Raw genomic sequence first — 12,208 nt, forward strand, 5'->3', positions numbered from 1 at the left:
TATGGTTACATCATATTTCTTTATATAGATGTAACACCCTTATTTAAGCAGATCACTAATTTTGAACATTCAGGTTGTCTTCAGACTTTGCCTATTCCAAACAGTGCTGCTTTTAGCATACTTATCAATATATTTTTAAGCTTCAAGAGCTTTCTGTGTGAATACCGAAAAATACTGTATGGATGAGTAAAATTTCATGCCCATCTTTTGCAAAGAATTCATAGTAAACTTTGTTCAGATGAATGCTTAGTTCCTTCTTACATTTCTCAGGCTTATTAAAGGACTTCATCTTGGAGTATATGACTCTTGGTCAGAAAACAGTATGTTTGACCAGATAGTAGTTCTGAGTTTAGTCATTTTAGGGAAAGGTTGCTTAGAATAGTGATCTTATTTCCTAAATATATCTTTGACTATATTCTCTTTTTGTTCTTCTTCTAGCACTTGGAACAGCTCCGCGCAAATAGAAATAATTTAAATCCAGCACAGAAACTGATGCTGGAACAGCTGGAAAGTCAGTTTGTCTTAATGCAGCAACACCAAGTGTGTATAGCATATTTTTCCCTAAAATTTGTTAGCATATTGAGTATTTTTATTGACTCTAATATCATTTTAGAGCATGTTTATGTTCACTTTTACTTTCTACTGGTATTTGACAGAGTTTAGTAATCTCTATATCCTAAAATACTGGTAATTGATGGAGATTTTTAGACAAAAGCAACTACAAATTTAATTTTGAACACAATACTTTGTATTTTATTTATTTACATGATATTTCACATGTATTCTAAGGGTTTGTTTACATTACATTTTTTAGTACTTAACAAGTGATCCTAAACTGAGGCAAAGTCTTTAGGGCTTAGTTTACAGGATCTGGCATAGATGTAACAGAATGAAATTTTGAGATGCCCCTTCTTTTGTGGTTGAGACAAGGACCTGTAAGTTCAGGAGTCATTTTCTATAATTTTCAGCTGCTTCCTTTTGTCATTACTAATGGGATTTCTTTTTTCTTTTTTTTTTTTTTTTAATGATACAGATTTCTGCTTTTCCAAGGAAGCTTATTTTAAAATGAACGAATACAATTTCTTGTTTTAGTATGTATTTTTCAACATAGAGAAATTAAGCGTTTGGGTAAAATCACACATTCCCTAATGAACCATCTTCATATTCTGTCTCCTATAGATTCTCTCCCTATAGATTACATACCAACATTTACTTTTCCCTTGTTCTTTGACAGATGAGACCAACAGGAGTTGCACAGGTACGATCTACTGGAATTCCTAATGGGCCAACAGCTGACTCATCACTGCCTACAAACTCAGTCTCTGGCCAGCAACCACAGCTTGCTCTGACCAGAGTGCCCAGTGTCTCTCAGCCTGGAGTCCGTCCTGCCTGCCCTGGGCAGCCTTTGGCCAATGGACCCTTTTCTGCTGGCCATGTTCCCTGTAGCACATCAAGAACGCTGGGAAGTACAGACAGTATTTTGATAGGCAATAATCATGTAACAGGAAGTGGAAGTAATGGAAACGTGCCTTACCTGCAGCGAAACGCACTCACTCTACCTCATAACCGCACAAACCTGACCAGCAGCGCAGAGGAGCCGTGGAAAAACCAACTGTCTAACTCCACTCAGGTAATAGAAGGACTAGCTGCATTGTTAGTTTTTCACATAATTGTTTTTATTGGGTTTTGTACACTTTCAGGGAAGTGTTTGGGGAACTGGCTTTATGTAAGAATTTTGTAGCACTACAATGTTATTACTAAATTGTGATTCATTATGTACATATGTGAGTATATCTTTGTTCCCTTTGTACAATTTCTACCAACATAGATAACCTGGCAAATTTACAAAGGAAGAAAATAGATCATATAATACCCAAAATACACCGTTAATTTGCAGTGGCATCATAAGCACGTTTATGTAATATTACTTAGTTCATTTCTGCATAAATTGCCTACTTAAGATTAGGCACTACGCTGGGTGTTAGATATTTGCTTTACTGGGAGAAAAAGACCAGTGAAGAAGCATTTACCATAATGACTGTGAAGTGTGGCTTCTATGGGAAAGTTCTATCAGAGTACCTAGGAGAGCACATAACCAAGGTGTTAGAGTCTTCTAGAAACTAGACTTTAGGGGAAGAAAGGGCTGGTGAATTGTGCCTGGAAGACAGGTTATGAAGAGGGGAGGCTGAAGGAGGGAAGGAGAGGCCAAATTTATCTTGAAGTCAAAGTTGATCCACTAAAGTTTTTGAAACAGCAATGAATTGCATGAACATTATTTTTGTCAAGGAAATGGGTCATAATTTATTCTATGTCAGCACATTCGTTAGACATTTTAATTTCTAAGTTTTTACTTCTGAAGGTTTTATGTGCATAGAGCATTTCCCGTATTTCGGATTGTTTCCATGATATAGGTACTCGCTGAGGTGAAACTGAAGGGCCAAAGAGTAAGCCTTAAGAAAATACTTTCAATACATGTAGCCAAATTGCTGGTACTTGTATTAATTTATGAGAAATATTTGACTTAAGGAGAATATTTGGCCGATTGCTGGTTAGTCTTATATTATTGATAAAACCAAAATAAGTTCTTTTTCTAAGATTTGAAAGTTTATTTTTGAAGTAATATCCTTGGTGGGACCCTAATCTAAAGTGGTGAGTACTTTATACTAGAGAAATACTGAGTTACCTACTAGGTTCATGTCGTACTGAGATGTCTTACTTGGTGTAGGTAAATAGACAATAAACAAATAAGCAATACATATATAATGTTTGATGATGGTTGTGGTTAGTACTACGGAAAAAAGCACTAATATATTAGAAGGGGAACAGGAGAATACTAGAGATTGGTGGTAGGAGAGTTGCAGTTAAAAATCAGAAGGGCAGAGAAGCCTTCTCTGAAAAATAACATTTGGATGAGAGTTACAGGAGTGAGCCTTGAAGCTATTTATAGTAAGATTGTTCCAGGTCTAAGGAGCAGCATGAGCAATGGGCCCTAAGATAGGATTGTGCTGTGCACGTTTGAGGAGAATCAAGGTGGCAAGCATGGCAGAATAGGACAGGCAAGGGGTGAGAGAGAGAGAAATGTGCTCCAGCTGGAAACAGGATGGCTAAATCATGTTTAGGATACTGTTTCCTCATGTTTAGGATACCATATCCAAGGATAACTTGAAAGGATACTGGATTTTATTGTGAGTATCCAGGATACTATAGGGGGATTTTGAACAGAAGAGTGATGTAGTCTAACTTTGTTTTTAACTAGGTCCTCTTTGGTATTCTGTGGATAGACTGAAAGAGGCAAAAGTAGAAACGGTATGACCTATTTAGAGCTTATATCTGTAATCCAGGTTAAAAGATGATGATGGCACCCAGAGTGGTAGCAGTACAGCTGGGGAGCCTCCATCTCTGCTATTGATGTATGGTATTAATATCATAGACTCTAAATAAAGAGGCTTTTTTTGGTAACTGTCTTATATAAACCTATTTGAATAATTTTTGAAGTTGAAATGAAAACTAGACAATTGATAGACCTAAATGGTATATCTACCTTTTAGTTTTTGTTCAAGGGAGGAATTTACATTACGGTTTTGAATGAGTTTATTCAGATTGCTTTTGGTAACAAGGGTATAATTTAAGATATGGAAGTAAAATTATATTAATTGTAGGTGATTATTCAGCAAGCACTGTAAAGAATTTGTAGCTTAAAATACCTTGATCTGCAGATAGAGAAGATGTAATAAAATGGTTACTTTGTCACATGTCTGCATATTGTAATCAGTGTATTTGTTAAATAATTAGGCTCTGAATTAAATATTTTCTAGTTGATGAAATTTTAACTCAAATGCCCAGACTTAATTTTGATATAATATGCAGTATTTTTACGTTAAGAGAAATTTTCATGTAACTTACAAATTTCAACCTTCCTTCGTTATAATTGAACTTTGTTACTTATTGAATCATTTACAACTAATTGCACTCCTTTACACACTCATTGATGTATACCAACTTTTCTTTTTGAGACAGAGTCTGGCTCTGTCGCCTAGTCTCAAGTGCAGTGGTGTGATTTTTGGCTCACTGCAACCTCTGCCTCCTGAGTTGAAGTGATTGTCCTGCCTCAGCCTCCCAAGTAGCTGGGATTACAGGTGCCTACCACCATGCCCAGCTAATTTTTCTATTTTAGTAGAGACAGGGGTTTACCATGTTGGCCAGGCTGGTCTCGAATTCCTAACTTCAGGTGATCTGCCTGCCTTGACCTCCCAAAGTGCCAGGATTACAGGCGTGAGCCACTGTGCCTGGCTGATGCATATCAACTTTTAATGTATGTAGTTTTTTAGGTAGATAAGCCTATTGAGTAAAAGCATTGGTTTAAAATTATCGGCTTCAGAAACTGGTTTTAGGGGCATGCTTGCTGATTTTAACTAGATGATTAAATGCACCCTTTCGTATATAAATATCTTGTCATCAGCTGTATTTTTATTCCTTTACGGCTTATTAATGACAAATTAAATTTCTCTAACCTGTTGCTGAAGTAATCTCAACTCAAAATGCAACAGCTTTAAAATTTTTTCTGGAGATGGAGGTCTATTATTGGGAATATAAGATAAAATATGTTAATATATAATTATGATAATCTTGTAAATCCCATACATGTTACTAGGTTTGATCTTAAATTATAATAATTTGGAAACTATTAAACCATTGTTTTATGATTCCAATGTTACTTTAATCAGTGTTGCTGAAAAATTGGCTGTCCTATTTAATTATTTTGTCAGTAAAATGAAATGAAAATATTCTTCTTAAAGAAGTTTCTCTGTGACACCAGAGGCAAATTTCAGGTAAAAATTATATATCTTAGTTCTATTTATCATATTTTCATTCCATTAAATGCCCTGAGTGATCTTCCTCTGGTCTTAAAACTTCTATTAGCTGTTAGTATACTGCTCCCTCAGATTGCTTTAACAGTAGCAGTGTACTTTACTAATTTTTCAAATTAAGTTGATGAAAAATGAAGTTTATCTCAAAGTCATTAGTGCAGACTTAGAATGTTTCCCCCTCCCCCCTTTTTAAAAAAGTAGTAATAAATGACAAGGTTCTGCCCTGTCACCCAGGCTGGAGTGCAGTGGCACTATCTTAGCTCACTGCAGCCTCAAACTCCTGGGCTCAAGAGATCCTCCCACCTCAGCCTGGTATGTGGCTGGACTACAGGCAAACTTAACACCACGCCTAGCTTGTCTGCCACCTTTCCTTTCCTCTTTCCCCTTCCCTCTTTATCCTTTTCTTTTTCTTTGTGGAGACAGAGTCTCATTGTGTTGCCCAGACTAGTCTCAAACTCCTGGCCTCAAGTGATCCTTCTGCCTTGGCCTTCCAAAGTGCTAGAATTACAGACATGAGCCACTACACCAAGCCTATCTAGTCTTTTAAATATGTGTGGATGGATAGATGGGGAAACTTTAGGTTTTTTTAAAATATTTTCATAGGTTTAATAGTTCAGCCCTAATTTTGAGGATAGCTGCTTTAACAATAGGATTTGAATTACAGAAGATTATATGTTAATAATAATTTTAAAGGTTTAATGAACTCACTTTCTATCTTAATCTTTTAACAGATGACACACTGGTGAGAATTGGTTTATGTTGATCCGTGGTCATTGGCTTTTAAATATTAATGATCTATTATTCTATCTGTAATGTCTATCCATGTCTGATTTTAGAGATGAAAATATGTATATTGAAACTTAAAATTTGTAATGCTTCATCTGAAATAGTTTATTCTACACTAATATTGGAGACATTTTAGATAGTAAGAAAGGAAAATTTCTCTAAAGATGTTAAATACTGATTAGCTAAATTACAGGTACTTTTTTATAACTTTAGGACTTGGGTCAAATTATCTTACATAGTTAGATATGTATTTTTAGTGGCTTTTCTTTTTATGTTTGAAATTCTGCATATGCCCTCTGAGTTTGCTTAATATTAGATTTAAACTATTTTTTCTTTCATTTTAGGGGCTTCACAAAGGTCAGAGTTCACATTCGGCAGGTCCTAATGGTGAACGACCTCTCTCTTCCACTGGGCCTTCCCAGCATCTCCAGGCAGCTGGCTCTGGTAATCAGAATCAGAATGGACATCCCACCCTGCCTAGCAATTCAGTAACACAGGGGGCTGCTCTCAATCACCTCTCCTCTCACACTGCTACCTCAGGTGGACAACAAGGCATTACCTTAACCAAAGAGAGCAAGCCTTCAGGAAACATATTGACGGTGCCTGAAACAAGCAGGCACACTGGAGAGACACCTAATAGCACTGCCAGTGTCGAGGGACTTCCTAATCATGTCCACCAGATGACGGCAGATGCTGTTTGCAGTCCTAGCCATGGAGATTCTAAGTCACCAGGTTTACTAAGTTCAGACAATCCTCAGCTCTCTGCCTTGTTGATGGGAAAAGCCAATAACAATGTGGGTACTGGAACCTGTGACAAAGTCAATAACATCCACCCAGCTGTTCATACAAAGACTGATAACTCTGTTGCCTCTTCACCATCTTCAGCCATTTCCACAGCAACACCTTCTCCAAAATCCACTGAGCAGACAACCACAAACAGTGTTACCAGCCTTAACAGCCCTCACAGTGGGCTACACACAATTAATGGAGAAGGGATGGAAGAATCTCAGAGCCCCATGAAAACCGATCTGCTTCTGGTTAACCACAAACCTAGTCCTCAAATCATACCATCGATGTCTGTGTCCATATACCCCAGCTCAGCAGAAGTTCTGAAGGCATGCAGGTTAGTGTGGGAAAGTTCGTCAAAGTGAAAATGTTTGACTTACTGGCATGATCAGAATGCTGAAACATAATTTGGATCTTTTAAGTTATGGAAAGTGAGCAAAACATGGTGTAGTCATTCATCTAAAGTAAGAGTGTGACAGAAGCCTTGTTATGCTTAGATGTTGAGGTCAAATTTATTGATGTATCAGATGTGAAAAGTAATCCCGTAAATTGCTTTTTTTTTTTTTTTTTTTTACATTTTAATTGTACTTTAGGTTCTGGGGTACATGTGCAGATCACGCAGGATTGTTGCATAGGTACACACATGGCAATGTGGTTTGCTGCCTTCATCCCCCCCGTCACCTAAATATGGCATTTCTCCCCATGTTATCCCTCCCTGACCTCCCCCACCTGCCATCCTGCCATCCCTCCCTTGGCCCACCCCCAACAGACCCCAGTGTGTGATCCTCCCCTCCCTGTGTCCATGTGTTATCAGTGTTCATCACCTGCCTATGAGTGAGAACGTGTGGTATTTGATTTTCTGTTCTTGTGTCAGTTTGCTGAGAATTACTGTTTCCAGATTCATCCATGTCCCTATAGAGGACACAAACTCATCATTTTTTATGGCTGCATAGTATTCCATGGTGTATATGTGCCATTTTTCTTGTCCATTCTATCGTCAATGGGCATTTGGGTTGGTTCCAGGTCTTTTCTATTGTAAACAGTGCTGCTGTGAACATAGATGTGCATGTGTCTTTATAATAGAATGATTTCTAATCCTTCATGTATATACCCAGTAATGGGTCAAATGGAATTTCTATTTCTAGGTCCTTGAGGAAGCACCATATTGTCTTCCACAATGGTTGAACTAGTTTACACTCCTACCAACAGTGTAAAAGTGTTCCTGTTTCTCCACATCCTCTCCAGCATCTGTTGTCTCCAGATTTTTTTAATGATTGCTATTCTAACTGGCGTGAGGTGGTATCTCAATGTGGTTTTGATTTGCATTTCTCTAATGACCAGTGATGATGAGCATTTCTTCATATGTTTGTTGGCCTCATGTATGTCTTCTTTTGAAAAGTGTCTGTTAATATCCTTCTCCCACTTTTGGATGGGTTTGTTTTTTTCCTGTAAATCTGTTTTATTTCTTTATAAATTCTGTATATTAGCCCTTTGTCAAATAGGTAGATTGCAAAAATTTTTTCCAATTCTGTTGGTTGCCAGTTCACTCTGATTGTTCCTTTTGCTGTACAGAAGCTCTGGAGGTTAATTAGGTCCTATTTGTCTATTTTGGCTTTTGTTGCCAGTGCTTTTGGTATTTTAGTCATGAAGTCCTTGCCTATGCCTATGTCCTGAATGGTTTTGCCTAGGTTTTCTTCTAGGGTTTTTATGGTGTTAGGTCTTATGTTTAAGTCTTTAATCCATCTGGAGTTAATATTTTTATAACATGTAAGGAAGGGGTCCAGTTTCTGCTTTCTGCACTGCTAGCCAGTTTTCCCAACACCATTTATTAAACAGGGAATCCTTTCCCCATTGCTTGTTTTTGTCAGGTTTGTCAAAGATCAGATGGTTGTAGACGTGTGGCGTTGCCTCCAAGGTCTCTGTTCTGTTCCATTGGTCTATATCTTTGTTTTGGTATCAGTACCATGCTGTTTTGGTTACTGTAGCTTTGTAGTATAGTTTGAAATCAGGTAGCATGATACCTCCAGCTTTGTTCTTTTTGCTTAGAATTGTCTTGGCTATGTGGGCTCTCTTTTGGTTCCATATGAAGTTTAAGGTGGTTTTATCCAGTTCTGTGAAGAAGGTCATTGGTAGCTTTATGAGGATAACGTTGAATCTACAAATTACTTTGGGCAGTATAGCCATTTTCTTGATACTGATTCTTCCTAATCATGAGCATGGAATGTTTCTCCATCTGTTTGTGTCCTCCCTTATTTCATTGAGCAGTGGTTTGTAGTTCTTGAAGAGGACCTTTGCATCCTCTGTTAGTTGTATTTCTAGGTATTTTATTCTCTTTGTAGCAATTGTGAATGGGAGTTCGCTCATAATTTAGCTCTCTGTTAGTCTGTTATTGTGTATAGAAATGCTTGTGATTTCTGCACATTGATTTTGTATCCTGAGACTTTGATGAAGTTGCTTATCAGTTTAAGATTTTGGGCTGAGATGATAGGGTCTTCTGAATATACAATCATGTCTTCTGCAGATAGAGACAATTTGACTTCTTCTTTTCCTAATCGAATACCCTTTATTTTTTTTTTTTTTTTGCTTGCCTAATTGCTCTGGCTAGAACTTCCAATACTATATTGAATAGGAATGGTGACAGAGGGCATCCTTGTCTACTGCTGGATTTCAAAGGTAATGCTTCCAGTTTTTGCCCATTCGGTATGATACTGGCTGTAGGTTTGTGGTAAATAGCTTTTATTATTTTGAGATACAGTCCATCAATACCTAGTTTATTGAGAGTTTTTAGCATAAAGGGCTGTTGAATTTTGTCAAAGGCCTTCTCTGCATCAATTGAGATAATCATGTGGTATTTGTCTTTGGTTCTGTTTATGTGGTGGATTACATTTATAGACTTGCATATGTTGAACCAGCCTTGCATCCCCGGGATGAAGCCTACTTGATTGTGATGAATAAGCTTTTTGATGCGCTGTTGCAATCGGTTTGCCAGTATTTTATTGAAGATTTTTGCATCTGTGTTTATCATGGATATTGGCCTGAAGTTTTCTTTTCTTGTTGAGTCTCTGCCGGGTTTTGGTATCAGGATGATTTTGGTTTCATAAAATGATTACGGAAGGATTCCCTCTTTTTTTGTATTGTTTGGAATAGTTTCAGAAGGAATGGTATCAGCTCGTCGTTGTATGTCTGGTAGAATTCAGCTGTGAACCCATCTGGACCTGGACTTTTTTTGGTTGGTAGGCTATTAATTGCTGCCTCAACTTCAGCCCTTGTTACTGGTCTGTTCAAGCTTTTAACTTCTTCCTGGTTTAGGCTTGGGAGGGTTCAGGTGTCCAGGAATTTATCCATTTCTTCCAGGTTTACTGGTTTATGTGCATAGAGTTGTTTGTAGTAATCTCTGATTGTAGTTTGTATTTCTGTGGAGTCAGTGGTGATATCCCCTTTATCGTTTTTATTGCATCTATTTGATTCTTCTCCTTTTAATTTTTTTTATTAATCTGGCTAGCGGTCTGTCCACTTTGTTGATCTTTTCAAAAAACCAGCTCCTGAATTTATTGACTTTTTGAAGAATTTTTGTGTCTCTATCTCGTTCAGTTCTGCTCTCATCTTAGTTATTTCTTGTCTTCTGCTAGCTTTTGAGGTTTTTTTATCTTGCTCCTCTAGCTCTTTCAATTTTGACAATAGGGTGTCGATTTTAGATCTTTCCTCACTTCTCTGGTCGGCATTTATTGCTGTAAATTTCCCTGTAGACACTGCTTTAAATGTGTCCCGGAGATTCTGGTGTGTTGTGTCTTCATTCTCGTTGGTTTCAAAGAACATCTTTAGTTCTGCCTTCATTTCATTGTTTATCCAGTCGACATTCAGGAGCCAGTTGTTCAGTTTCCATGAAGTTGTGCGGTTCTGAGTTAGTTTCTTAATTCTGAGTTCTAATTTGATTGCCCTGTGGTCTGAGAGACTGTTATGATTTCCATTCTTTTGCATTTGCTGAGGAGTGATTTACTTCCAATTATGTGGTCGATTTTATAGTAGGTGCCATGCGGTGCTGAGAAGATTGTATATTCTGTGGATTTGGTGTGGAGAGTTCTGTAGATGTCTGTCCGCTTGCTCCAGATCTGAGTTCAAGTCCTGGATATCCTTGTAATTTTCTGTCTCGTTAATCTGTCTAATAGTGACAGTGGAGTGTTAAAGTCTCCCACTATTATTGTGTGGGAGTCTTAAGTCTCTTTGTAAGTCATTAAGAACTTGCTCTGTGTACCTGAGTGCTCCTGTATTGGGTGCATATATATTTAGGATCATTAGTTCTTCTTGATGGCATTGATCCTTTTACCATTATGTAATGCCCTTCTTTGTCTCTTTTGATCTTTCTTGGTTTAAAGTCCATTTTATCAGGGACTAGGATTGCAACTCCTGCTTTTTTTTGCTTTCCATTTGCCTGACAAATCTTCCTCCATCCCTTTATTTTTAGCTTATGTGTGTCCTTGCACGTGAGATGGGTTTCCCGAATACAGCACACCGATGGGTTTAGACTTTTTATCCAATTTGCCAGTCTTTTGATTGGGGTGTTTAGTCTGTTTGCATTTAAGGTTAATATTGTCATGTGTGAATTTGATCCTTCCATTTTGATGCTAGCTGGATGTTTTGCCTCTGAGTTGACACATTTTCTTCATTGTGTCGATGGTCTTTACCATTTGCTATGTTTTTTGGAGTGGCTGGTACTGGTTGTTCCTTTCCTTGTTTAGTGCTTCTTTCAGGAGCTCTTGTAAGGCAGGCCTGGTGGTGACGAAATCTCTGAGCAATTGCTTATCCATAAAGGATTTTCTTTCTCCTTCTCTTATGAAGCTTAGTTTGGCTGGATATGAAATTCTAGGTTGAAAGTTCTTTTCTTTAAGGATGTTGAATATTGGCCCCTACTCTCTTCTGGCTTGTAGGGTTTCTGCCGAAAGATCTGCTGTGAGTGTGATAGGCTTCTCTTTTGGGGGTAACCTGACCTTTGTCTCTTGCTGCCCTTAGCACTTTTTCCTTCATTTCAACCTGGATAAATCTGATGATTATGTGTCTTGGGTTTGCTCTTCTTCAGTAATATCTTTATGGTGTTCTCTGTATATCCTAGACTTGAATGTTAGCCCGCCTTGCTAGGTTGGGGAAGTTTTGGATAGTATCCTGAAGAGGGTTTTCCAGCTTGGATTCATGCTCTCCGTCACATTCAGGTACACCTACCACACGTAGATTAGGTCTTTACACATAATCCCATATTTCTTGGAGCCTTCGTTCATTTCTTTTCACTCTTTTTTCTCTATTCTTGCCTTCTAGTTTTATTTCATTGAGTTGATCTTCAGTCTCTGATATCTTTTCTTCTACTTGGTCGATTCGGCTATTGAAACTTTTGTATGCTTTGCGAAGTTCTTGTGCTGTGTTTTTCAGCTCCATCAAGTCATTTATATTCTTTTCTAAGTTGTTTATTCTAGTTAACATCTCATCTAACCTTTTTTCTAGGTTCTTAGTTTCTTTGCATTGGGTTAGCACATGTTCTTTTAGCTCTGAGAAGTTTGTCATTACTTCTGAAGCCTGTTTCTGTCAATTCATCAGATTCATTCTCCATTCATCTTTGATCTTTAGCTGGTGAGGAGTTGTGATCCGTTGGAGGAGGAGAGGTGTTCTAGTTGTTGGTGTTTTCATCCTTTTTGCGCTGGTTTCTTCCCATCTTAGTGGCTTTATCTACCTGTGGTCTTTGTAGTTGGTGACTTTCGGATGGGGTCTCTGAGTGGACGTTG

The 12,208-nt window shown here is 37.8% G+C and overlaps 1 protein-coding gene across 10 annotated transcripts in view; it reads left to right on the top strand.

The window, feature by feature from the left end:
* KDM6A (lysine demethylase 6A) overlaps positions 1 to 12,208 on the top strand; it is a 191,656-nt gene that overhangs the window by 139,656 nt on the left and 39,792 nt on the right. For 6 of the 10 annotated variants that reach the window (XR_004262774.1, XM_032258554.1, XM_032258557.1 and 3 more), the window contains 3 exons: positions 439 to 540; positions 1,235 to 1,630; positions 5,999 to 6,777. Coding sequence is in view for 9 of the 10 variants with exons in the window: in XM_032258554.1 (XP_032114445.1) it covers positions 439 to 540; positions 1,235 to 1,630; positions 5,999 to 6,777 (1,277 nt within the window). In the remaining variant the exon portion in view is untranslated. The remainder of the gene's footprint in view (positions 1 to 438; positions 541 to 1,234; positions 1,631 to 5,998; positions 6,778 to 12,208) is intronic. The other 4 variants (XM_032258555.1, XM_032258559.1, XM_032258558.1 and 1 more) reach the window with 1 other exon arrangement.

This window comes from Sapajus apella, unplaced genomic scaffold (assembly GCF_009761245.1).
Source record: "Sapajus apella isolate SASKATOON/1434 unplaced genomic scaffold, GSC_monkey_1.0 scaffold103, whole genome shotgun sequence".
In the NCBI taxonomy this organism is placed as follows: Eukaryota; Metazoa; Chordata; class Mammalia; order Primates; family Cebidae; genus Sapajus; species Sapajus apella.